Raw genomic sequence first — 26,286 nt, 5'->3', positions numbered from 1 at the left:
AGTCACTGCAATGAGAAGCCTGCTCACTGCAACTAGAGAGTAGCCTCCACTCACCACAACTAGAGAAAACCTGTGCATAGCAATAAGGATCCAGTGCAGCTAAAAATAAAATTAATTAATTAAAGATGCATATAAAACTAAAGTCAAAAAAGATTTTTAAGGTAATTATTAATTCCAGGGGAAGCAACAGAAGAAACATAATAATAATGTACACTTTAACTCAGCCATGAACTACAGTCACATATTTATCTCAAAAAGTAACTAATATATTAACAAAAAGTCAGGGCACAACTGTTATAGCAGGATGGAGAGAATGGCAGTGTGGACGTGGAGGTGGTATTAGGGCTAAATCTTCATCTTCCATGATAGGAAATCAAGGTCAATGTCTGGATTGAGAAATACAAAGAGTTAAAAAATACAGAAGTACATGCCAAAAAACACTGCTAAAATGTTTAGGAAATGGTATCAGGAATAAGAAATTGCAGGACAGTGCTATCTATAAACTGGATAAACCATATTTTGTTTATACATTTTTTTAAAAGAACAAGCTGAATGTTGACGAGATAATGGTGAAAAACATTTTCTTGAAGGCAGAGTGAAAAGACGAACAGTTGGAAAATGTGAGATAAAAATTAAATGCCACAAGGACGAACGTAGATGTCTGTATATAGGGGAAAAGGCAGAGAATGTAGGAGAGAGGAGACAATTGGAGAAGTAACAGAAGACTTTTTTTCTTGAGGCAAAGAAGGACACAGGTCACCTGAAGCCAAGAACATAGATAGGGAGCCAGGAAAAAGAAATTCAGAGGGCCAATAAACACAGGAAGTGATACTAAGCCATACATTCAGCTGAAGAAACTCATGTGAAAGCAACGATGTTGTCATCTATCCAGACTGGCAGTACTCAGAGAGCTTGATAATACCTACTATTAAAAAGCTAGCAAAGAATGAAACACTCTGATAACCTGTTATTGAGAATGAAATGTACAAATTTTTTACAGGGCAAATTGGCACCAAAAAAAAAAAAAATCAAAAAATAAAATGTCCATATTCATTATTCCAGCAATATCACTACTAGGAATTTATCCCTTGCATATAGTCATTAAAGAATGTCAAGATACCTATAGTCATCCAGTATGTATTATAGCATTGTCTGTGTAGACATAAAACTTGAGATTATTTAAATGTTCATCAACAAGGTACCAGCTATGTTAGCGAGTCCAAGCTCCTACTCTTCACTTCACGACAGGTCAATAAATACAGAAGTTGTTAGGGCAAGGAATAGTGATTTTTCCCAGAAAGCCAGCAGACTGAAAAGATGGTGGACTAGTGTCCCAAATGACCATCTTACTCAAGTTAGAATTCAGATTTCTTTTATATTAAAAGAGCTTCCCTGATAGCTTAGCTGGTAAAGAATCCAACTGCAATGTGGGAGACCTGGGTTCGATCCATGGGTTGGGAAGATTCCCTGGAGAAGGGAACACTACTCACTTCAGTATTCTGGCCTGGAGACTATATAATCCATGCGGTCACAAAAAGACAGACAGACTGAGCAACTTTCACTTTCACTTCGCTTTATTTCAAAAGGGGGAGGAGGTGTGGTTGGTTGTTGCAAACTCCTTGGTGCTGGAATCCTTTGTTCTTATTGTTGTCTGCCTAAGTCAAGTCATGGTGTTTCTATAAACCTGCAACAAGACAAATGTCATTTTCTGTTCTGCAACTTTTAATCTCTCTATGAATGGAAACATGTTATACCTTTGAAAGTCAGAGCCTTCAGGATGGGCTATCCTGTATATTTCAGGCTATAGGCAACATTCTTAACTTGTAGGGAAAGCAGTAGAAGATGAAGATTAAAGTAAAAGAAACAGATCCAATATGGAGTCAGATTTGTTCTTCCTTATCACAGTTAGATCCCTAAGGGAGTGCAGTGAGGGAGAGCTGATTGTGTTAAGTGTGTGTGTTGTGTATTTTCCAAAAGTGAATCCTATTCACCAGTAGAAATATTTTTTCCTGGAACGATGGACTCAATGAACGGAGGAAAAAGGAGAGAGGGATGGCAGGTGAGGCCTGAAAAGGGCTGTGTGTGCACATTAAGTCACTTCAGTCATGTCTGACTCTTTGCAACCCCATGGACTGTAGCCTTCCAGGTTCCTCCGTCCATGGGATTCTCCAGGCAAGAAGACGACTGGAGTGAGTTGTCATGCCCTCCCCCAGGGGGTCTTCCCGGCCCAGGGATTGAACCCGCATCTTTTGTCTCCTGCATTGGCAGGTGGGTTCCCCGAAGAGGGCTGTCCCTTTCATTTTTATACAGTACAGAACTGTTTCGCTTTTTGCATGACATTTTATTGTTTTATGCTTTAAAAAAATGTTAACTGCGGACTTCCCTGGTCATCCAGTGGTTAAAAACCCACTTTCCAATACAGGGGATGTGGGTTTGATCCTTGATCAAGAAACTAAGATTTCACATACCACAGGGCAACTAAGCCCACATGTGACAACTACTGAGCCTGTGTGCCACAACAAAGACCCAGTATAGCCAAATTAAAATAATAATAATAATAAATGTTAACTCGAATTATCTTCATGTTGCTATTATTGACATCTTTGTTTTCTTTATATTTTGGTATTAAACCAAATAAACGTTTTGTTTTGGATTTGTGTGTTGTTTTTTTAAGGGTCCCACTAAGGGCCAATGAAGATGAATAAAGAAATAATATGTTTAATTGCACTTAGGTAAAATTTCAGAACTTAAAGCATAAAAAGAAAAATCATATACTCTTCCAGAAAGAAAAAAAACAGGTTATATATGAAGAAATGACACATCAGATTTTGCATCAGATTTTGAAGGAAAATTAATTTGAATCTGGAACTCTACAGCCAACCAAAAATACCACCAAAAGGGAAGATAAAAATACAGACATTTTCTGAAATCCAAGGAGTCAGAAAAGGTAACATTAAAGAACAGCCAATGTGGAAGATGTGCAAGTTAGTTAAGCTGCATGTTAAAAAAAAAAGCTCTCCAAGAGGCAACTCCTAACCTACCACAGGAAAAAGTCAGTCAATGTCTATCATTGATCCATCTAGAAATGGCAGTATTATCACTTAGAGGTCAAAAAAATAAATAAATAAATAAAGAACAGCCGATGAAAAATATCACTCAAGAAAATGTCCCACTAAAACAAAATAATTCAAAAAACAGTGAGATTTTAAAAATAGAAACTACATCTTAGAAGAAATATAAACAAAGAAAAAAATTAAAAGATACTCGTTTGGAATTGGATCCCTGGAACATTCTTCTCTGACCTACAGATGTTTAGAAACTGAAGGTTATTTTCTTCTTTAGAGCTCCAGTCATGCAACTTGTCTCTCTGGCAAATGGTATTTACACAATTGTAACATCAGAATTACATGTTGTAATAATGTTATCTATGTGGGGTTTAATATCTTAGAGTCACTCTGTAGACAAAACATGTAATGAACAGAACAGAAACCTTGAACAAGTAAAGGGGAAATTTTACTTTGCTGAAAGCCAGGGAGCTAAATTCCCTAAATTCCTTTAGCTGCAATTAGTATATCAAAGCCAGGCCTGGTTGATTAGGGTTTAGAGTTCTGTTAAAGAGCCCAGGCCAGATGTAAAGCAAGGGGCTCCAGGGCTGGAGCGTCTTACCTTCCTCGGAGCACATTGTCTTCATCTCCTCCCAGCTCTCACTGGCATCACGTTGTTAGCTTGAATCAGCCATAGTGTGAATATTTACACCAAAGATATGGCTAACTCTATGCATTTTTACCTCCCAGAGAGGCCTGTTGTTAAACATTTACCAGCATACCCCTGAGCCTGAAGGAGTATAAGAATAAAAAGGAAGATGAAAGTGGTGAAAGCAGGTGGTGAAGGCCACAGGGGTAGATGAATTGGGGGTATTAATGGTGTTCTCAGTGAAATTTTTTAAGATAGGAGTTAGCAAACTTTTCCCTAAAGGTTCCAGTGAGTAGCTGGGCTGTGCTGAGTCGCTCGGTCATCTCCGACTCTTTGAGACCCCATGGACTGTAGCCCGCCAGGCTCCTCGTCCATGGGGATTCTCCAGGCAAGAATACTGGAGTGGATGGTCATACCTTCCTCCAGGGGATCTTCCCAACCCAGAGATCGAACCCTGGTCTCCCTCATTGCAGGTGGATTCTTTACTTTCTGAGCCACCAAGGAAGCCCATGAATACTGGAGTGGGTAGCCTATCCCTTCTCTAGGGGGTCTTCCCAACCCAGGAATCGAAGTGGGGTCTTCTGCATTGCAGGCAGACACTTTACCAGCTGAGCTACCAGGGAAGCCCTGCAGTGAATAGAACCATCTCAAAACTATTCAGTTCCGCCGTTACAGCTCAAAAGCAGCCACAGACTCCTTTTGACTGCTTAATGAGCATGGCTGTGTTGCCATAACACTTTTATTTCCAAATTAACTGGACAGCACCTGAGCCACATATTAATAGTTTATCAAACCCTGGACTGAGATAAATCCCCCAGAAGGGCAATTCAGATTGACCCAGAAAGTGACACAGTACTCACATCAGTAGGGAGCTAGGTATTTGACCTAGAAGTTCTTTCTCTGGCTCCCCTTGGCCTCCAAGTGGCTTGAAGGATTCAGAAATCCCTGTATCCCAACAGGTACAGGAACACAAGGGTGCTGTATCAGATAGGATTAGGTTTGGTTTATAGCAGCTTCAACTGTGGAAAATTCTTAGAGAGATGGGACTAACAGACCACCTGATCTGCCTCCTAAGAAACCTGTATGCAGGTCAAGAAGCAACAGTTATAATCAGACATGGAACAACAGACTGATTCCTAATTGGGAAAGGAGTATGTCAAGGCTGTTTATGGTCACCGTGCTTATTTAACTTATATGTAGAGAACATCATGTGAAATGCTGGACTAGGTGAAGCACAAGCTGGAATCAAGATTGCAGGTAGAAATATCAATAACCTGAATATGCAGATAACATCACCCTAATGGCAGAAAGTGAAAAGGAACTAAAGAGCCTCTTGATGAAGGTTAAAAAACAAAGTGAAAAAGCTGGCTTAAAATTCAACATTCAAAAAACTAAGATCATGGCATCTGGTCCCATCGCTTCATGGCAAATAAATGGGGAAAAAATGGAAACAGTGACAGATTTTATTTTCTTGGGCTCCAAAATCACTGCAGATGGTGACTGCAGTCATGAAATTAAAAGACACTTGCTCCTTGGAAGAAAAGCCTTGACTTTTAAACCTTGACTTTGTATTAAAAAGCAGAGACATTACTTTGCCAACAGAGGTCCGTATAGTCAAAGCTATGGCTTTTCCAGTCATCATGTATGGATGTGATTTGGACCATAAGGAAGGGTGAGGGCCAAATAATTGATGCTTTCATACTGTGGTGCTGGAGAAGACTCTTGAGAGTCCCTTGGACTGCAAGGAGATCAAACCAGTGAATCCTAAAGAAAATCAACCCTGAATTGGGTTGATTGGAAGGATTGATGCTGAAGCTGAAGTTCCAATACTGTGGCACCTGATGCAAAGAGTTAACTCATTGGAAAAGCCCCTGATGCTGAGAAAGACTGAGGGCAAGAGGCGAAGAGGGCAACAGAGGATGAGATGGTTGAATGGCATCACTGACTCAATGGACATGAGTTTGAGCAAACTCAGGGAGATAGTGAAGGTCAAGGAAGCCAGATGCTGGGAAAGATTGAAGGCAGGAGGAGAAGGGGGCCACAGAGGATGAGATGGTTGAATGGGATCAATGGCTCAATGGACATGAGTTTGAGCAAGCTCTGGGAGTCGGTGATGGACAGGGAAGACTGGCATGCTGCAGTACATGGGGTTGGAAAGAGTCAGACAGGACTGAGTGACTGAACTGAACTGAACTGAAGGAAGACTGGTGTTTGGCAGTCCATGAGGTCACAAAGAGTCAGACATGACTGAGCAACTGAACAATAACATAGTAGATTAAAAATACAATTTAACAGTATCTTAGAACACTTGCAGATGTATTCTCTCATATAAAAGTATGGAGTTTGGCTAACCAGGCTGGTTAAGTGTGAAATACCAGATCCACCTGATCTTTCCTCACCGCCAGTCCTAGGCACAGCTCTCATGGCCACGATGGCCACCGGAGCCCTGCCATTATATCCCACATCCATCAGGCAGGAGGAGCCGAAGCCCTGCCATTATATCCCACATCCATCAGGCAGGAGGAGCCGAAGCCCTGCCATTATATCCCACATCCATCAGGCAGGAGGAGGAGAGCAGAAGGGGGCAGCCCTCCCCACCCTCAGGGGACCCTGCACTCAGAAGGGTGCATACTCAGTTTAACAAGATGGTGGACTGTTACTGTTTTAAAATCTAACTCATGTTCTCTTGGAGCTTAGGTTTTGTAAATGAGATCCAATGGGACCAGGGAAAATGTCCACGAGCAGAGGAGACCAGTGTAACGTGCCATCGCCCACTGCAGCCCTCGTTCTCACACAACATAGATAATGCCTGCCATGTAGCTTCCACGACACACTTACCTTGTACTCTGACATGCACTCAGAAGGACCTCCATGCAAGCATTAATTTAATGTTCTGTATTCCTGTTTTGAATTTGTAATTAATTCTGTTTTTGAACCTGTGCTTTGTGAATGAAGTCCAATAGGACAAAGGTTGATGTTTAGTATGTGTGTCTTCCATTTGCATGTGCGCCAGGAACATAGAATTCTGGTGGACTCACAACATGTGGGCTTTTAGCAGGACTCAAAGTGAGTACAGGTAAGGGTGTTACAATCTGTGAGTGAGTGAGTGAGTGGGACCCACAGCCCTGAGAAGACATGCTTTCCATTGAAATTAGAACTTGCTTCAAATGCAGAAAGAAGGCAGTGGTGTTTTAGGAAAAACAAGAAACCAAGGAACCCACCCATATCCTTTCTGACTTGTGCTACTTCCCTATATCAGTGAGTCACTCACTTTGAAAATGACGACAGATAAATGATAGGGTAACCCAGAATTCATTTGATGTTCAGTTCTTTAATTATCAGTAAGGTGAAGGTAGAGAATGATGGTACCATGTGAGCATACCAAGATGTAAAATTAAAATGTTGGTTTTATGCAACATTTTCACTGCTTGTTATGAGTAAAATACAAGTGTATGCATGATCTATGAAATATAAGTTACATAATTTCTGTGATTCTTGTATATGAGTTAAATGCTCTTAAATTTTTTATTTAAAACTGGCATTGTACAATTTGAAGATGAATGGTAAAATTCATAGTAACAGTATAAAATTTTAATGTGTTTTACATAAATATGACAGTAAATATTGAATATAAAACACCATGATGAATCAAGAGAGAGATTGCAGAAGAAAGGAAAAAGGATATTTTAGTACCTGTGGTAGTACTCTGAAATTTTTTTCTTTTCTTTATTTATTTTTGGTTGTGCTGGGTCTTTGTTGCTCTGTGCTGGCTTTCTCTTCATTGTGGAACACAGGCTCTAAGTGCTCGGGCTTAGTAATTGTGGTGCATGGGTTTAATTGCTCTGAGGCATGTGGAACCTTCCCAAACCAGGGACGGAACCCCTGTCCCCTGCATTGGCAGATGGATTCTTATCCACTGCACCACCAGGGAAGTCCTGTAGTAGTACTTTTATTCTAGATTTTTGAACAAAGGGGCACTGGGTCCTGCAGATTCCATAGCTGCCATGGAGCACATTAGCCCTGGTTGTCATATAGCTTGGTCTCAACTCCATGTCAACTGCCAGGAGCCGATGCCCCTCTCCTCAAAGAGAGGAGCAGAGGTCCAGAGGACCTGGTGTGTTGAGGGCCTCCCTAAACTTCAGTGGTTATAATAAGGACCCTTATTTACCCAACTTCCGAGACAGCATCTTGAGAAGAGGAAAAGCAGGACAATGAGTGTTCCAAAAGATTGTGGAAACCAGTCACACGACGGAGTTCAGCTCCAAATAGACTGAACACTCCGACTTAGAGGAGGCCGTTCCATGTGGAGAGCTGGCGTAGTGTTAGAGGAAGCCCGGGCTTCCCCCTGCAGAGTCGGGTGTCACTGCCAAGGAAGACCCTCATCTTCTTTGCAGATCTGAATGGCATGTGCACTTATGCAAGCCTGCTGCCCTGGATCCAAGACATTTTCTGTCTGAAATACACTCCTTCCTGCTCCTCTTCCCTCACTCCACCCCTCTTCCTGTAACCCTGGTCACCTGGCTAATTTCTCACCTTTCTACACTCAGCTTGGTATCTCCCCCCAGGAAGCCTTCTCTGACATCCCACCCTCATTGGCCCCTCTGGTTACATCTTGTAACCTGCCCATCTGCATATCAGAGGAGCAGTTTGAATGACATCAGACATAGCACTTGTCTTGGAGACTTCCTGCTGGTCCCTTACCCTCTTTGGGGCTTCCCTTGCGGCTCAGCTAGTAGAGAAGCCGCCTGCAAAGTGGAAGACCTGGGTTTGATCCCTGGGTTGGGAAGATCCCCTGGAGAAGGGAACAGCTACCCACTCTAGTATTCTGGCCTGGAGAATTCCATGGACTGTATAGTCCATGGGGAGGCAAAGAGACATGACTGAATGACTTTCACTTTCACTTTACCCTCTTCGAGGCAGTTTCTCCATATGGAAGATGGGGTAATCATACCAGACCCACCCCCCTTATTGAATTTTTTTAAATTTAGCTTGTGAATAGGTTCTACATGTGCCTAGTACACAATTCAGAAGGTATATAAGGACACATAGTAAAAAATCACTCTCCTCCCCACTTCTAATTCCCAGTTGTCTTCTCCAAAGACAATCCTTGTCACCAGTTTCTTTAGCTTCCTTCCACAGACATACCACGTGTTTTAGAGCAAATATATTGTCCATAATCACCTATGCAGCATTCCAGGGTAGGAGAATGCATAACCTGCCTCTAACTATGAGGAAGCATCAGACACATGAGGAATATTTTGTCTTTTTAAGTGGCAGTCACAGAGCATCAAAATCACAAAACAAAGAAAGGCTGTGGACATATTCCAGGATTAAAGAGAGTGGTAGATTAGACAAAAGCACTGTATTTGTGTTAAATTTACTGAAGTTGGTAAGTGTACATAAGAAGGGGAAGCAGGGCATACATGATAAAACATATGGGTTAATTGTTAACAATAGGTGAATTCGGGTAAAGCATTCATGAATATTTTTGTTGTATTTTTATTTTTGCAACTTATGTCTACATTTGAGATTATTTTGCCTAACACTTCATATTCATATTTGTGGGTTCAAGTATTTGCAAAATTTTTACTCACTAAACTTTATCTGGGGCCCCAAATCAACACTTCAGGCACTTGCATAGTCATTGCAGACGTGCAGAGCAGGGACAAATCTGTGTCGTCCAACATGCGAGTTCCCAGCTAAGGTCAAACAAAGCAGTCCCCTGCCCCCCTGCTTTAGCTCTCAGCCTGTAAATAAGTGTCCTCTTTGCACTCTATTTAGTGCCATGTCTTGCAAAATTTTGTGCTTTTCGTTGACAATTTGTTGCATAAAACTGCCTCCAATCTTAGTGCTGAAGAGCTGTCTAGCATTCCTGGGCATGCAAAAGAACTTTGATGTTCCTTACAGAGAAGGCACAGGTGCTCTTAGATGAGCTTTGCTCAGGCATGAGTTCTAATGCTGGTGGCTATGAGCTCAGTGAAAACGAATCAACAATACAAATTACATAAAATGTCTTTAAACAGAAACGGTTAAGTTATATATGTGTTCACCAGTTGATGAAAATATTGTGAGCAGAGCTTGCAGGAACCTAACCCTGCATTTCCCCCGGGAACCATAGTTTAGTATCTGTTAATTCAGGGTTTGTGGCAACTTTATAGAACATAACTACTATCAGTAACAAGAATCAACTGTTTCTATGTCTTGTATTTCCTACACCAATGACAGAATACAAGATACACTGTTTTGTACTATATGAATATATTTAACAATATTCACAGAGATCTTGCTGTTAGTTTGCATTTGTTCTTTTTGGGGGGGACCACAAAAAATATATACTTTTATACTGGGGGGAAGGAGTAGAAAAGAAAGTAGCCCCTATACTGGGCCCTATTCAGTGGAAGCTTCTTGTTCCATAGGGTTAAGGAAGACTTTGAGGAAATAAAAGTTGTTTGGAAAAATCCATGTGTAGTTGCTTTGTATGTTGTGATGGGTAAAAGGGATGAAGTGTGAAGGCCCCTCACACCCTCCATCTTGCTTCAGACTATGTCCTGGAACCATGGGGCAGAGAAAGCGCCGCTTTCATTCCTGCTTCTCGGGATTGTTGACGGCCATGTAGTGACAGAGAACAGCAAGCAGGAAGAGTGAGACACCCAGCATGTTGGCAAAGATGGAGAGCTGCACGTCCGGGAGCACGCGTATCAGCTGGGTTCAGGTCCAGGCATGGTCTGCATACTAACTGGAGGCAGGGAGCCGGGACCGGAAGTTTGCAGTGCCCTGAATTCATTCTTTATTCATTCTTCCCAATCAGATGAACAAAACATGGTCTATGGAGACCAGCCTCTTTTCTCAGCCACCCCAGGGCTCACTCAGGGGGCCCATGTAACCAGTTGGCCACAGTAGGGGATTTTGTGGGCTTTTGGGGCTTTTTGGTTGCTTTTTATTTTTTTGCTGTTGTTCATTCTTTTGAACAGATGCCTGGGATTCACCATATGAGTGTTTCCTAATTGGTCTGACTAATCTTCTAGTGACAAACATTTGTATTTTATCTTTTCAAAATGTCGCAGTCTTGCATATAGAACTTCCATGGCATCTCCTGGTTCCTGGGATAAAATTTTAAATCCTTACTTCTCAGTAGTTAAGACTAGGTGTTTCCAGTGCAGGGGGTGAGGGTCTGATCCATGGTCAGAAAACTAAATCCCACATGCCACGTGGTATGGCCAAAAAAAAAAATTTAAAGCCCTCATCCATGACCTGCCAGACAGTCTCACTCAGTACCCTGGTATCTGCAGGTCCCCCCTCCAGCCTTCTTGCACCCCTGGTTTTATCCACACTTCCTGCTGCCACAGAGCATGTGCACAAACTTTCCTCATGGGACATTGTCCCTCGGCCTGATTAACTATCCTCTTTCTTGAAACCTCTGCCTCACAGTTTTTGTTCACCAGTGTGTTACCATGGGGACCTGGCACAGAATCTGGCATGGAGAATATATTCAATACACTCAAGTTAAACAATGGAAAGAATGAGGTGGGAGGCAGCCCAGGAGGGAAGCCAGCTGGTGAGAATTATGTTTACGTGGCTCTCTTTTGACCAAACACTTGGTCTTAAATGCTTAACTAGAATGAAAACTGCACAGCTGACTTATCTCCTGTCAGGCTCTCAGCTCATTAGCACTGGAGTGATTTCTGTTGAACTAGACATGCAATGATGCTGGGAAGTCAGAATGCCCTGCAGAGTGACCCTGAAGAGGTCACCATACCTTTCTGTGCCAGTTCCTCCCCATGAGAGGAGGGGATAATGTCTGGATCTGCCTTGTTGTAAGCAAAACACTTAGGCACATCCCAGGGGCTCTCTTCTCTCCCTCTAGCTCCTGCCATCTTTTGGACTTTTCCATAATATCTTAAGACATTATGGAAAAACTCTGACAAATTTTAGAGTTTTAGATATGTTAACTAATGTGTTAACATTAACTAATGTTAATGTGCTAACATTAACTAATAACTGATGTGTTAACAACTTTTTCCATAACATCTTAAGATGTTATGGAAAAACTAACAAACTTTTTCACCAACCCAATATAAAGCATTGCCCTTGTCCTCAAAGGACAGGTGGCTCAGACGGTAAAGAATCCACCTGAAATGCGGGAAACCTGGGTTTGATACCTGGGTTGGGAAGATCCTGGAGGAGGGCATAGCAACCAACTCCAGTATTCTTGCCTGGAGAATCCCCATGGACAGAGGAGCCTGGCGGGCTACAGTCCATGGGGTCACAAAAAGTCAGACACAACTAAGTGACTAAGCATAGCACACTATCCTCAAGGATATCCTCAGCATACTGACTCAGAAGAAAAGATTTGAATACAAAGATCCAGTGACAAGTCACCATTCCCCCACAGGCTTTCTCCTACTCTCCCTCCAGCCAAGAGATGCCTCCTGGCATCAAGCAAAAGGGAGGGATCCAAAGAGGAGGTGTCTTAGCCCAAGTGTTTTTCCACCTCCCCAGGGGCAGATTGCACATCCCTGAGCAGGGAGGGGTAGAGCGTTGTCAAGACCATCACCAGGCCTTTGGCTCATTTCCACCTTCCAATGACTGATTCTATTCTCGTGGTTTCTCTAAAACTATATGAAACTTGTGGTTAAACCCACATCCTTCCTCTCTGCCAAAAGGCCCCCAGTCACATCCTCCCAATGACCACCACCACTTTTCTTCTGTTTTTGGTTGCAAAATGAATCCAACTAGCTCACATAGAAGATCTGAGAGAAAGAGGGAGTGAGCATACACAGGGATCTCGTACACCCAGAATCCAACCAACTACTTCTCCCCACCTACCAACCCCCTCCCCAGCATGAAGCATTTTCATCTCTCACCTGGTTTCTTGCAACATCCCTAGCTGATATTCCTACCTTAACCTTTGTGCACTAAATCTTTCTCCATGTATAGGATGGCCAGATAAAATTTAGGACACTGAGCTAAATTTGCACTTCAGATAAACAAAAAAAATAATTTTTCAGTATAAATATGTCACAAATATTAAATGGGATACACTTCTACTAAAAATATTCATTTATCTGAAACACAAATTTAACAGGACATCATGAAATTTTATTTGCTAAATCTGGCAAACCTACCCATTTAGCAACTAGAGTCATCCTTTTAAGATGCAAGTTAGCTCATATTATCCCTCCACTCAAAATCCACCAAGAGCTTCCCATTTCTGAGCAAAGTGCTTGCCATGATCTGCCTTCCCCAATTCTCCTTGTGTCTCATCCTCTATCACCCACCTCCTTGGCCACCCAACCCAACCACCCTGGCTTCCTTGTTGCTTGCTCCTTCTCCTTCCTTAGAGTTTTGCTATCTCAGTGATGTCTTCTCCGACCATCCTTTAAATAAACACTGGAATCACCCTACCTTCTATCACCTCCCTGCTTTCTCTTTATCTTCTAACACACCACAGTCCACATGTGTATTGGTTTGCTCTCTTTTCTCACTAAAAAGCATGGTCCATGAAGGCAGGCCCCTGCAGTTTGTTCAAGCCAAGTATCCGGCCTCAATGGGCACTCAATAAATATTTGTTGAGCCAATGATGAAACCCAAGAACAAGAAGCACAGCCAGGAAAGTCTGAAAACAAGGGGATTTGGTTTTGTTTTTCTTTCTTGGCAGCCTTGCTCTAATCTTTCTCCACTTAATCATCTTGCTCAAGGCCCCTTTTGGACACCTTCCATGTTTCAACAGGACTTCTCAAGGGTGCCATCACAAGGCTGGGGCAATCTGATTGGCTCAGCTCACCTCCCTTTCTCTCTCTCTCCTTTTCTTTCTTTATCCCTTTCCCCCTCCTTCCCTATCTCTCCTTGCCACTTATGTTTTTAATATTTTTAACGAATGAGTAATATTCCTAAATGTACACTTTCTTTATGTCAAGGGTGAGAAGGAGTGATTTACGGGCTCTGTCAGCCTAGAGCAAATGCCACTAAACATCTTCCTTATGTCTCTACCCAGGCACAGGTTCCCCACAGAGTCATTGGTGCTCTGGTCTGTATTAGCCAGAGAAGGACAAATAGCCTCAAAATCTCAGCCATAAAAAGTAGAAATTTACTCCTTACATATGATATACATCTAAAATGAATTTGCAGGGATTCTGCAGTCCCAAGCCTCAGGAACCCAGACTAATAGAGGCTCTTCTGAATTGTAGCAGGGAATTAGAGATGGAGGAACCCACTCTTCAATGGGTCAGCCCAGAAGTGAGGGCCAGCACTTCTACTTGCAGCCCTTTGTCCAGAATTGGTCATATAATTGCGGAGGGGCTAGGAAATGTGGGCGAGCTGGTAAGAAGCAGATGTCTCTCCCTAGGTACCATCTTGGGAGGAGAAGAGAGGCAAAGTGGGTGAGAAGCCTGTTCAGACATTCTTCTACTCACCTACTGCAACTCCTAGAGCTCCAGAAACTCAAACGAACCCCAGCCAGTCAAGAGGAATAGATCAAATATGCGCCAACTCTAAGCACCTGAACCAGACCAGATGGCAGTGAGAAAATAAGATGATTTTTCTGAGTAATGCAGGCTCCATTTCCTGATCCTGTATCTGCTACAAAAAATGATAGCATCACCTTTCATTTTTCCAGCACTGACACTTTTCAAAGAGCTTTCTTTTCCATGTGGGCATCAAAAAAAGGCAGAAATTACTACCTTTTTACCAAAGAGAAATTAGAGGCTCAGAAAGGTTAAGAGACTTGCCTAAGGTCAGGAGCTCATAGAGGCATAACTATGACTTGAGCAGTTATGTCTGCCTCTGCCTGGTCCAGTGATCATCATCACATCGTACTTCCTTTGAAGGACCAGCATTGGGGAAGGAAGAACCCATCTGGTCCCACACAGGTCTCTGCAGCCACACCACATACATGGGAAACCATCACTGTTGCCTCCCTCTCAATCAGCCTCCGTTTCATTCATAAACAGGTTAAGATACAAAAATTAGGTAAAAGTTTAGCTCTGTTCAAGAGATTGAAAGCATGTTACCCTGTGGATGATGAGGAACAAAAGTGTGATGGATTTCCAAAGCAAAAAGATGAAGGAGCTTTCTAAAAACCACACTCTTTCCATGCATCCCAGAGAGTTATACTTTAGAGCTGAACAGGCTGGTTACAAGGAAGGCTGCCCTGGGTTTGAATCCTGGTGCTGCCGCTAACCTGCTATGTAAACTTGAACAGGTGACAGCCTTCCTGAATCACAGTCTCCACAGTCATACAGTGATCATAGTGTCCCCTTTACAGACTCTTGTGTGGACATAATGTAAAGTGAACCTATAACAGTGCACAACTGTCGTCTGGAAAAAGTTGTCTGTTTAGGGGACACATAGTTTTCCAGGGCAAGAGCCCATTGTGTCCCCCTTTACCTGGCAAAGCAATAAAGCTATCCTTTTCTACTTCCAAAAAAAAAAAAAAGTTGTCTAATGTTTAGAGTTTTTGGGTGGGCTGAGAAGAAGCCCGTGGGGTCCTTGTGCTCAGAGAGAAGAACAGAAGGAACTAGAGGGCAGGTGCATCCCTGTTTCTCTTCCTTTCACCCTCTTTTCTTCCTTATCTCACTATTTTTAAAGACAGTAGAGAACATTTTTTTTTTTTAAGTTTAGGAGTAAAGAAGAAAAAATGCAAAAAAACTCACAAAACCTCATGACAGTAAACCAAATGTCTTGCTTTGTTCATACTTAAGAGTAAGTTTACAGTCTCTAAATACTGTGTTTTGAGACTTTTTCTATTTATGTTACCCCATAGGTTTAGGATAGCTTGTGCTCCAGTATCAACCCCAAAATCTCAAAAGTTTAAAATAATAAAGGTTTATTCCTTATTCTCCCATGTCCCCTGTGGACCTAAGTGACTCTTGTGCAACTATCTGCCATGAGGTGACTTAGAGATGGAGGATATTTCAACCTTATGGCCCCTCCATCTGAACACATGGTCTTCATCTTGACTGTTAAGAAGAATTGTGGAATTTGCTGTATGGCTCAGGAAACTCAAACAGGGGCTCTGTACCAACCTAGAGGGGTGGGATGGGGAGGGAGATGGGAGGGAGGTTCAAGAGGGATGGGATATATGTATACCTATGGCTGATTCATGTTGAGGCTTGACAGAAAACAACAAAGTTCTGTAAAGCAATTCAGTTCAGTTCAGTTCAGTCGCTCAGTCATGTCTGACTCTTTGCAACCCCATGAACCACAGCACACCAGGCCTCCCGTCCATCACAAACTCCCGGAGTCCACCCAAACCCGTGTCAATTGTGTTGGTGATGCCATCCAACCAACTCATCCTCTGTCGTCCCCTTCTCTTCCTGCCCTCAATCTTTCCCAGCATCAGGGTCCTTTCAAATGAGTCAGCTCTCTGCATCAGATGGCCAAAGTATTGGAGTTTCATCTTCAACATCAGTCCCTCCAATGAACACCCAGGACTGATCTCTTTTAGGATGGACTGGTTGGATCTTCTTGCAGTCCAACGGACTCTCAAGAGTCTTCTCCAACACCACAGTTCAAAAGCATCAATTCTTCAGCGCTCATCTTTCTTTATAGTCCAACTCTCACATCCATACATGACCACTGGAAAAACCATAGCCTTGACTAGATGGACCTTTGTTGGCAAAGTAATGTCTCTGCTTTTCAATATGCTGTCTGGGTTGGTCATAACTTTCCTTCCAAGGAGCAAGCATCTTTTAATTTCATGACTGCAATCACCATCTGCAGTGATTTTGGAGCCCAGAAAAATAAAGTCAGCCACTGTTTCCCCATCTATTTGCCATAAAGTGATGGGACCAGATGCCATGATCTGTTTTCTGAATGTTGAGCTTTAAGCCAACTTTTTCACTCTTCTCTTTCACTTTCATCAAGAGGCTCTTTAGTTCTTCTTCACTTTCTGCCATAAGGGTGGTGTCATCTGCATATCTGAGGTTATTGATATTTCTCCCGGCAATCTTGATTCCAGCTTGTATTTCATCCAGCCCAGCGTTTCTCATGATGTACTCTTATCCTTCAGTAAAAAAATAAATTTAAAGAAAATCATGTGTGGGGTCTTAGATGCTTAAGCCCAGCAGAACACTATCACTTCTAGCCAAAAGGCCATATCTTAAGGCAAGGCAGGTGTGGAGAGGCCTGGACAATGTAGTCTTCCTTGTGTCCAAGAAGGAAACTGAGGTTACCTGTGAACCATCTTTTCAACTTTGTGTTTGCTTGACTCTTCATTCATTGTACATTCTATCCTGTATAGTTAGACACTTAGATTGCTTGCAATTTTTCAGTACTATAAATATAATCAGAGCTTCCCAGTTTCACTATGTTTATAGTTGGGACCACACTGGCATTGAGACTGCCCTTTTGCAGATGGAGGCTACCACCCACTCAGGCAGAGCCTCAGCTCTCATCCCCACTCATCTAAATTAGCCCCATGTCCCAAAGTCCGCAGGTGAGTGAAGACCACTCAAATTTGTCTACTCATTCAGAAATATACATTGAGTGCATGTTGGAGGTGAGGCACTGTGCCTGACACTCCTGGGTACACAGCAGAAAATCAGATGGAGTCCCCGCCCTCTTATAGTCCATTCATGAGTCCTCTGCCCGCCTCACCTCTGCTGCTGGGAACCTCATGTAGCACTGCTGAGAGCTCTGTGCCTTGACAGAGTGGAGTGGGAAAGAGAATGCTTCTCTCTTTGTTGCCCATGGCACTTGACCATGTGGGCCCTGAGGCTGCATTGTTTGGATGTTGTGGGCTCACATGGCCCTTTGTTAATTCTTCTCTTTCTGTTTCTTCCACAAAGAGTCAAAACCAGTGAGGCAGCCAGTCCCGGGGTGGCAGAGACGCAAACTCTCTTGTCCCTCATGGTCCTTATGTTTATCCTCCCTAGGAACCTCTTACTCATTCTTCAACCAAAATCCCAAAGCTGCCATATACATCAACTGATGCAAGCACACACTTGTGGAGAGGGGTGTCCCCTAACACCACCCACCAGGACCATTGTGGATTCCGGGACAGGTCATCCAGAACCTGCTGAGATGTCAGTAAAACCCAGTGGACAGCACCAATAACAGCTTTTTTCTTTGTTAGATTATTTCCCTAGAATAAATTCCCAGATGTGGGATTGGTAGATCAAAGTATTGAAATATTTTTTGCGGCTCTTGATTCAAGTTGACAAATTGTTTTCTGAGATTTATGTGGTGATAAACACTATCTATGACAATATCAGTTCTCTGCACTGTCACCAAGATTAGGAATTACTATTGTTATAAAATATTGTTAGTGTGGTGGGAAAAAGCCATATATTTTCCTTGTTTTAATTTGTGTTTCTGTGAATACCCCAGGCTCTAATTTTTGCCACATTTGTTTATATCAATGTTTATACTTGTGTGATTTGTCACTGCAAATGTTGGTTTATTTATTTATTCAAGTCTTAATTTCTTAAACCAATTTTTATGAGTTCTTTATATAACAAAGATGTTAGTCTTCTGGCTGTGGTAATTATATCTTAGAGCTTCCACCCCATCGCCCTTCTTCTGGTCTTTTTGCTTTCTTATTCTGGTTATTTTATTTTCATTGTTTTTGTTGAAGTGCAGAAATTTTATATTTTAATTTATTAAAATTTGTCAGTCTTTTCCATTGTGGTTTCTTCTTTTTTCTTTTCACTTCAAAGCTTACAAATAAAAAAAATTTTAAAAAAAAGCTTACAAATATATTTCCTATCCAGAAACTTGATCAATATCTGATTCTATTGTCTTCTAATTTGTTTTATATGGTTTGGTTTTAAAATATTTAAATAATTTTTTCCTAGGCATGTACTTGAAGAAAACAATTGTCTGAGTGTGGATTGCTTCTTAATTGTTTTCTTTAATGTTTATTCAATTTATTTAAACTTAAAAAAAAGTTCCCTCATTTCTCCTACCCTCCACGCCCCCACCATATCTTGCAACCACCAGTCAGTTCTTTGACCTTGTTTTTGTTCTGTTTTGTTTTAGATTCTGCATACAGTATAAAAGAGATCATATGGTATTTGTTTTCTTTTCTGACTTTTTACTCAGCATAATGCCCTCAGGGCCATTTCTGTTGCTGCAAATGGCAAAATTTTATTCTTTTTATGGCTGGATAATATGCCATTATGTATATTCCACAGCTTCTTTATCCATTCAGTTAGGATGTTTCCATATCTTGGCTGTTGTAATAAAGGCTGCAATGAACTTAGGGTATGTATACATTTTTGAATCATTGTTTTTATTTTCTTCTCCATTTATTTTTTAACTAGACTTAGAGGGGATAATAACCTTCTCTGTGAGGTAAGGAAACTTATTTGGGTGTTTAATTCTAAACCCAAGTCACTGAGTCTTAGATTCTCATTGGTTTGAAGGATTAGCGATAACTCTGTCCCTTGTTTCAAGCAAACTGAACTATAAAAATATTAATTCTTCCAATCCATAAACATGGAATATCTTTTCTTTGTGTCTTCTTCAACTTCTTTTGTTAATGTCTTACAGTTTTCAATATACGGATCTTTCAGCTCCTTGGTTAAATTTTACTGACAGGTATTTGTTTCTTTTCAATGCAGTTGTAATGGAACTGTGTTCTTAATTTCTCTTTCTGATAGTTTGTTGTTAGTGTTTGAAACACAACAAATTCTGTATATTGATTTTGTATCCTGCAACATTACTGAATTTGTTTATTATTTCTAACAGTTTTTTGACAGAGTAGTATTTTCTATATATAGTATCATGTAATCTGCAAATAGGGACAGTTTTACTTCTTCTTTTCCAAGTTGGATGCCTCATCTCTTTTCCTTGCCTGATTGCTCTTCCTCTGACTTCCAACACTGTCTTGAATAGGAGTGGTCAGAGTGAACACCCTTTTCTTGTTCTTGCTCTTTGTGGAAAAGATTTAAATGTTTACTGTTGAGTATGATATTAGCTGTGAGCTTGTCATTTAGAGCTTTCATTATGTCTCCTGGAGGGAAGCTTTACACACGTCTGGTTTATGCAGCTGATGCCCAGGGGATACGCCTTGATCACCTAACTATGGTGGCTGGAGGAGCTTGTGTTCCTGGGTCCTATGGGAACATGGAAATTGGTGGGACAGTCCTTAACAAACTGTCATGTCGAGGACACAGTATAGACAGTGGACTGAGACACAGCCACCATTCTTTCCGTGAAAGGAGGCCGTTTTGCTTGTCCTAGAGCTTCAGACTGAGGAGAAGCCTTCAGGCTTGGCTCCCATTTAGTGGCCTACCGAGCTGCTCTCAAGGAAGGTAGGCTGGGGACACCATCTTGGTGCTCTCCCCCTGCTTTGTGCAGCTCTCTGGTATCTCCCAGAAAAGAGCTTAAATACTCATCTGGAGCCCACACAGTGGACACCTCTGGATCATGGCTCTGGTGGCCAGTGGGACTTACCCTTGAAGCCCCCAGGACTGTATATATTTGCATATTTTAAAAGCTGCTGCCTGAGGGTCCAGCTTTCAGTCAGCCTGAACCTAGGTGCTGAGATCCTCCACTTTAGGACAGTGACAGGTTTTGGCACACCCTTAACTACTGGGAACTATTAAAAATATAATAGGCTGCCTGGACAAGCACAGAGGTTTGAGAGACAACCAGGAGCTGAGACAGGGTTGAATAACAAGTTCATCTCCTACACAAGCCTACTCCTTAAATATGGGAAGAAGTGGCTGTTTCCTTATGTTCCAAATGAAAGAATAAGATAGTGATCATAAAGATACTTACTGAACTAGGGAAAAGAAAAGATGAACACAATGAGAACTTCAACAAAGAGATGGTAAATATAAGCAAGTACCGAACAGAAGTCACATAGATTAAAAATACATTAAAGTGGTTTAAGCACAGACCAGATGGAGCAGAAGAAAAGATCAGTCAACTCAGGGACAAGGCAATGGAATTTACTCCGTCAGAATAACAAAAAAGAAAAAAGAATGAAAAAATATGAAGATAGCTGCAGGAGTTTATGGGACAATATCAAACAGACTAACATTTACTTTATAGGGTTTCCAGAAAGAGAAGAGAGAGAGGGGATGGCATTTTATTTGAAGAAACAGTGGCTGAAAACTTCTCTAATTTGGAGAAGAAAATAGACATCCAGATCCAGGAAGCCCTAAGAGTTCCCAAAAAAGACGCTACCAAAGAAACCCACACCAAGGCAACTTATGATTTAAAATGTCAAAAGTCAAAGACAAGGAAGGAATTTAAAAGAAGCAAGAGACAGACAACTAGCTCTATACAAGGGAACCCCCATAAGACAATCAGCAGATTTTTTAGGACAAACTTTACAGTACAGAAAGTGCAGAAGAAAACTTTCATCCAAGAGTACTCTTCCCAGCAAAGTTTTCATTCAGAATTGAAGGAGAGGTAGAGTTTTCCAGACAAGCAAAACTTAAAAGGAGTTCATCACCACTAAACTAGACTTACAAGAAAAGTCCCAAATAAACACTTAACTTCACACCATAAGGAAATAGAAAAATAACAAATGAAGCCAAAAGTTAGTGAAAGGAAGAAAAAAAGATTAGAACAGAAACAATTTAAATGAGATTAAAAAGACAACAGAAAAAAATTAATGAAACCAATAGCTCATTCTTCGAAAAGATAAACAAAATTGACAAATCTTCAGGTAGATTCACTGAGAAAAATGAGATGACTCAAATAAATAAAATCAGAAATGAAAGATATGCTGTTACAACCCATACCACAGAAATACAAAAGATCATAAGAGAATACAATGAACAATCACAGGCTGACAAATTGAATAACCTAGAAAAAATGGATAAATTCCTAAGCACATACAATGTATCGAGACCAAGTCATAATGAAATGGAAAATTTGAGCAGACCAGTTACTAGCAAGGAGTTGAATCAGTAATCAAAAACCTCCCAATGAACATAAATCCAGACCATATGACTTCACTAGTGAATTCTACCAAACATCCAAAGAAGAATTATTAATAATGCAAATCCTTCTCAAACTCTCCTCTCAAATAGAAGAGGGTGGAACTCTTCCAAACACATTTTATGAGGCCGGCAGTACCAATTATCAAAACCAGACAAGTATGCCACAAAAAAAGAAAATTATAGGCCAATATCCCTGATGAACAGAGATGTAAAAGTCATCAACAAACTATTAGCAAATCAATGTCAACAACACATTAAAGGTATCATACACCATGATCAAGTGGGATTTATTCCAGGGATGCAAGGATATTTCAACATCCACAAATCAATCATGTGACACACCACATTACCAGAATGAAGGATAAAAGCAATACAATCAGCACAGTAGAGGCAGAAAAATTATTTGACAATGTTCAACATTCATTGTTGATAAAATCTCTCAACAAAGTAATTATTGAGAAAATATTTAAATCTTTCATACAAATGAAACTTACTTTTAGTCATTTCTTTTTTCAACAGTAGGAGTTGTAAGACTTTCTACTATTCCTTAAGCCAAATAAATAAGAAGTCTGAACAGAAGTATCTCAGGGAATGTAAGGACTGGGGATAGGCCTGGGAATTGGAATCTAATTGCATTCATCTCACATGCTAGTGAAGTAATGCTCAAAATTCTCCAAGCCAGGCTTCAGCAATACATGAACCTTGAACTTCCAGATGTTCAAGCTGGTTTTAGAAAAGGCAGAGGAATCAGAGATCAAATTGCCAACATCCGATGGATCATCGAAAAAGCAAGAGAGCTCCAGAAAAACATCTATTTCCGCTTTATTGACTATGCCAAAGCCTTTGACTGTATGGATCACAATAAACTCTGGAAAATTCTGAAAAAGATGGGAATACCAGACCACCTGACCTGCCTCTTGAGAAACCTGTATGCAGGTCAGGAAGCAACAGTTAGAACTGGACATGGAACAACAGACTGGTTCCAAATAGGAAAAGGAGTATGTCAAGGCTGTATGTTGTCACCCTGCTTATTTAATTTATATGCAGAGTACATCATGAGAAACGCTGGGCTGGATGAAGCACAAGCTGGAATCAAGGTTGCCGGGAGAAATATCAATAACATCAGATATGCAGACGACACCACCCTTATGGCAGAAAGTGAAGAGGAACTAAAGAGCCTCTTGATGAAAGTGAAAGAGGAGAGTGAAAAAGTTGTCTTAAAGCTCAACATTCAGAAAACTAAGATCATGGCATCTGGTCCCATCACTTTATTGGAAATAGATGGGGAAACAGTGGAAACAGTGTCAGACTTTATTTTAGGGGGATCCAAAATCACTGCAGCCATGAAATTAAAAGACGCTTACTCCTTGGAAGGAAAGTTATGACCAACCCAGACAGCATATTAAAAAGCAGAGACAATACTTTGCCAACAAAGTTCCATCTAGTCAAGGCTATGGTTTTTCCAGTGGTCATGTATGGATTTGAGAGTTGGACTGTGAAGAAAGCTGAGCACCGAAGAATTGATGCTTTTGAACTGTGGTGTTGGAGGAGACTCTTGAGAGTCCCTTGGACTGCAAGGAAATCTAACCAGTCCATCCTAAAGGAGATCAGTCCGAATATTCATTGGAAGGACTGATGCTGAAGCTGAAACTCCAATACTTTGGCCATCTGATGCAGAGAGTTGACTCATTGGAAAAGACCCTGATGCTGGGAGGGATTGAGGGCAGGAAGAGAAGGGGACGACAGAGGATGAGATGGCTGGATGGCATCACTGACTCGATCGACATGAGTTTGAGTAAACTCTGGGGGTTGGTGATGGACAGGGAGGCCTGGTGTGCTGCGATTCATGGGGTTGCAAAGAGTCGGACACAACTGAGCAAATGAACTGAACTGAACTGAACTGAACTGAACTTCTCCAGCCATTCCTTTGCATTTCTGATGAATGAATAAGAGTTGGGAACGGCCCATCTGGTCAACCCCTTTTCTATCAGAGTCCCTTCAAAAGAATAGAATAAACACCAATTATTAAAATCCTTTTGTTGTTGTTGTTGGTTTTGCATGTAACAACTACCAGACTGAGGGCGAGTGGAGGGAATGGAGGGTTACAGTAGATGCTTTTATTTCAGGATTTGTGAGACTTTTATTCTCAAGTTGTCTATACCAGTAATGCTTTGGGGGGTTTCCATCACAGACCAATATTGTACTTTAAATCATCATTTACCAGGTCTCTATATTGAGAAGTCTGTGTGACTGGAATCCCCAGCAAAATCTTTTAAAGTGGAGGTGGAGTAGTGATGAGCCCAAGAAGTTGAGAGGAGGAGGCAAAGAGTTAGTTACAAAGAACAAAAACTCACTTTGATTTTTTGTTTCAATTGAAGGTGGAGAAGTGACTTACTGCTAGTAGAGAATGCTAATATATCTTTCTAATCACCAATAAAATTTTATTGTAAAAGTCATTGGGATATATAAGGGTAAATAAAGTCCAGGGTGTATAAAGGAACTCACTCTCTTTGCACCTAAATTTCCGTAGTTGAAAACAGGATCAGTTTGCAATCCTATCACACCTCCATTTCAAGAATGAATGGAAATGATTACATCACATCAAACCCTGGAGTTATATACATTCATTTGAATACTTAACCTTTGCTAAATTAACTAAACCTCTGATCATATTTTTCACATAATTTGTCCTTTGAAAATGCTGTTGCTGAAACAACCCAAATATCTCTCAATAGGGGGCTGGGTATATCCCCACAAAGGAATACTATACATATGTAAAACATAATCAGAAATACTCATCGATTCTGCTACAAAATGATCTCTAGGATATATTCAGTGAAAAAGGCAACATATAAAACAGTGTGTAAAGGAACAGCTGTAACACCATTACTTTAAGAAAGAGGAAAGAGAAGTATCAGTTCATTTGCATCTTTGCGACCCCATGGACTGCAGCACCCCAGGTCTCTCTGTCCATCACCAACTTCCGGAGCTTGCTCAGACTCAGACTCATGTCCATCGAGTCTGAGATGCCATCCAACCATCTCATCCTCTGTCATCCCCTTCTCCTCCCAAGAAATATGGCCTTGTGTTTTTATACATATTTGAATATATGATATTTTTTAAAGGGAAAAAACAGAAGAGTAAACCAAAAAACAAACAAACAAACTAAAAAGAACCTGTGTTCTTTGGAGAAACTCCTAGGACAGGTATGTACAAGATGAGCCTGGAATGTCTTGTGATACCAGAAAATGAGGAAGCTATCAGAGAACCCTGGATTTGCGCTGAAGGGACACCACAGCTAACAGGAGGGACTTCACCACTAACCAAAGACAGAACAATCTGAATATAAAAATAAACAAAAAGTAAAAACAAAAAATGTCTAAGGAAATAATGACGTGTATACTTGATTGAAACACAATAAGCACTTATGAGTTCATTATGATATTAAAAATAATTTATTAGTCAGATAAGTGGACACTAGGGAACCAACTCCTTATTTTGAAAAGTGGTAAAGAAAAGGAAAGAATAGAGAATTTATTTTGCCTTTTTCATACAAAACATCTTTTAGCGTGACAGAGTAGTAAATGAAGGAGAATTTTCCAGCATAGGTTTCCAGCTAATACCTGCAAAGCAATGTGGTAACCAGCCTCCACAATGGCCCCCAGTGATCTGGTCTCAGTCACTGTGCGGTCCCCTCCCACACTGCAGCAGGGTTGGTCTGTTTGACCGATAGCATATAGTAGAAATGATGGTATGTCACATCTGAGATTAGACCAGAAACAACTTTGCCTTCCGTCTTGTTTTCTCAGTCTCCTTTCTCTCTCTCTCATTACTCACTCTGAGGCGGCTGCCATATTGTGAGACATTCAAATAGTCTGTGAAGAGAGAGGCTCGCTAGGTGAGGAAATGAGTCATTCAGTCAAGAGCCAGTAGGAACTAAGCCCTGCCAACAACCATGTTAGTGAGCTTGAAGGAGACCTTCCAGCCCCAAATGAGTGCAACCCCAATCAGCAGATTGATTGCAATGGCATGTTGTTCAGTTGCTAAGTTGTGTTCAACTCTTTGCGACCCTATGAACTGCAGCGCAGCAGGTTCCCCTGTCCTTCACTATCTCTCAGAATTCACTCAGATTCCCGTCTGTTGAATCGGTGATTCCGTCTAACCGTCTCATCCTCTGCCACCCCCTTCTCCTTTTGCCTTCAATCTTTCCCAGCTTTGGGATCTTTTCCAATGACATGAGAGACCCTGAACCAGAACCACCCAGCTAAGCCACTTTCAGATTGCTGCCCCACTGAAGCTGTAAAATAATACAAGTGTGTTGTTTCAAGCTACTAAATTTGGGGATAATTTGTTACACAGCAGTAGATAAGGAATCATAGTTTTGTACTGACTAATGATCAATAACTACTAAAATCACAGCTACAAGGCTAAGGGGGAGCTTCATAACAGGTGGATCGGTAGGCAGACAGTATCTGAAGTTAGTGATCGATTTTTAAAAATAACTGGATCTTTTAAAGTAAATCCCAAACATCGTATCATTTCACCCACTGATCAATCTTAATGTCACACACACAAAAAAAGATGCGATGCAATTAGAAATACTCAACACTATCTGTGAAATATTATTGCTAAAAAAAGTTAAACCTGAATTTAATTAAGTCCCATCTACAAGTTTACAGGAAATACAGAGGAA

The 26,286-nt window shown here is 41.1% G+C and overlaps 1 protein-coding gene across 1 annotated transcript; it reads right to left on the bottom strand.

Moving 5' to 3' along the window:
- Positions 1–10,272: 10,272 nt before the first annotated feature.
- Positions 10,273–17,678, bottom strand: LOC122675244 (dolichyl-diphosphooligosaccharide--protein glycosyltransferase subunit 4-like). Its single transcript, XM_043873667.1, has 2 exons — positions 17,670–17,678; positions 10,273–10,395 (listed from the first exon to the last, which is right to left on the bottom strand). Exons 1-2 carry the CDS (start codon positions 17,676–17,678, stop codon positions 10,273–10,275), a joined length of 132 nt encoding a protein of 43 aa, XP_043729602.1.
- Between the last annotated feature and the right edge of the window lie 8,608 nt (positions 17,679–26,286).

The sequence above is a fragment of the Cervus elaphus genome, chromosome 19 (genome assembly GCF_910594005.1).
Source record: "Cervus elaphus chromosome 19, mCerEla1.1, whole genome shotgun sequence".
In the NCBI taxonomy this organism is placed as follows: Eukaryota; Metazoa; Chordata; class Mammalia; order Artiodactyla; family Cervidae; genus Cervus; species Cervus elaphus.
Note: the sequence above shows the minus strand (reverse complement) of the source record. Positions and strands in the feature narration are given on the sequence as shown.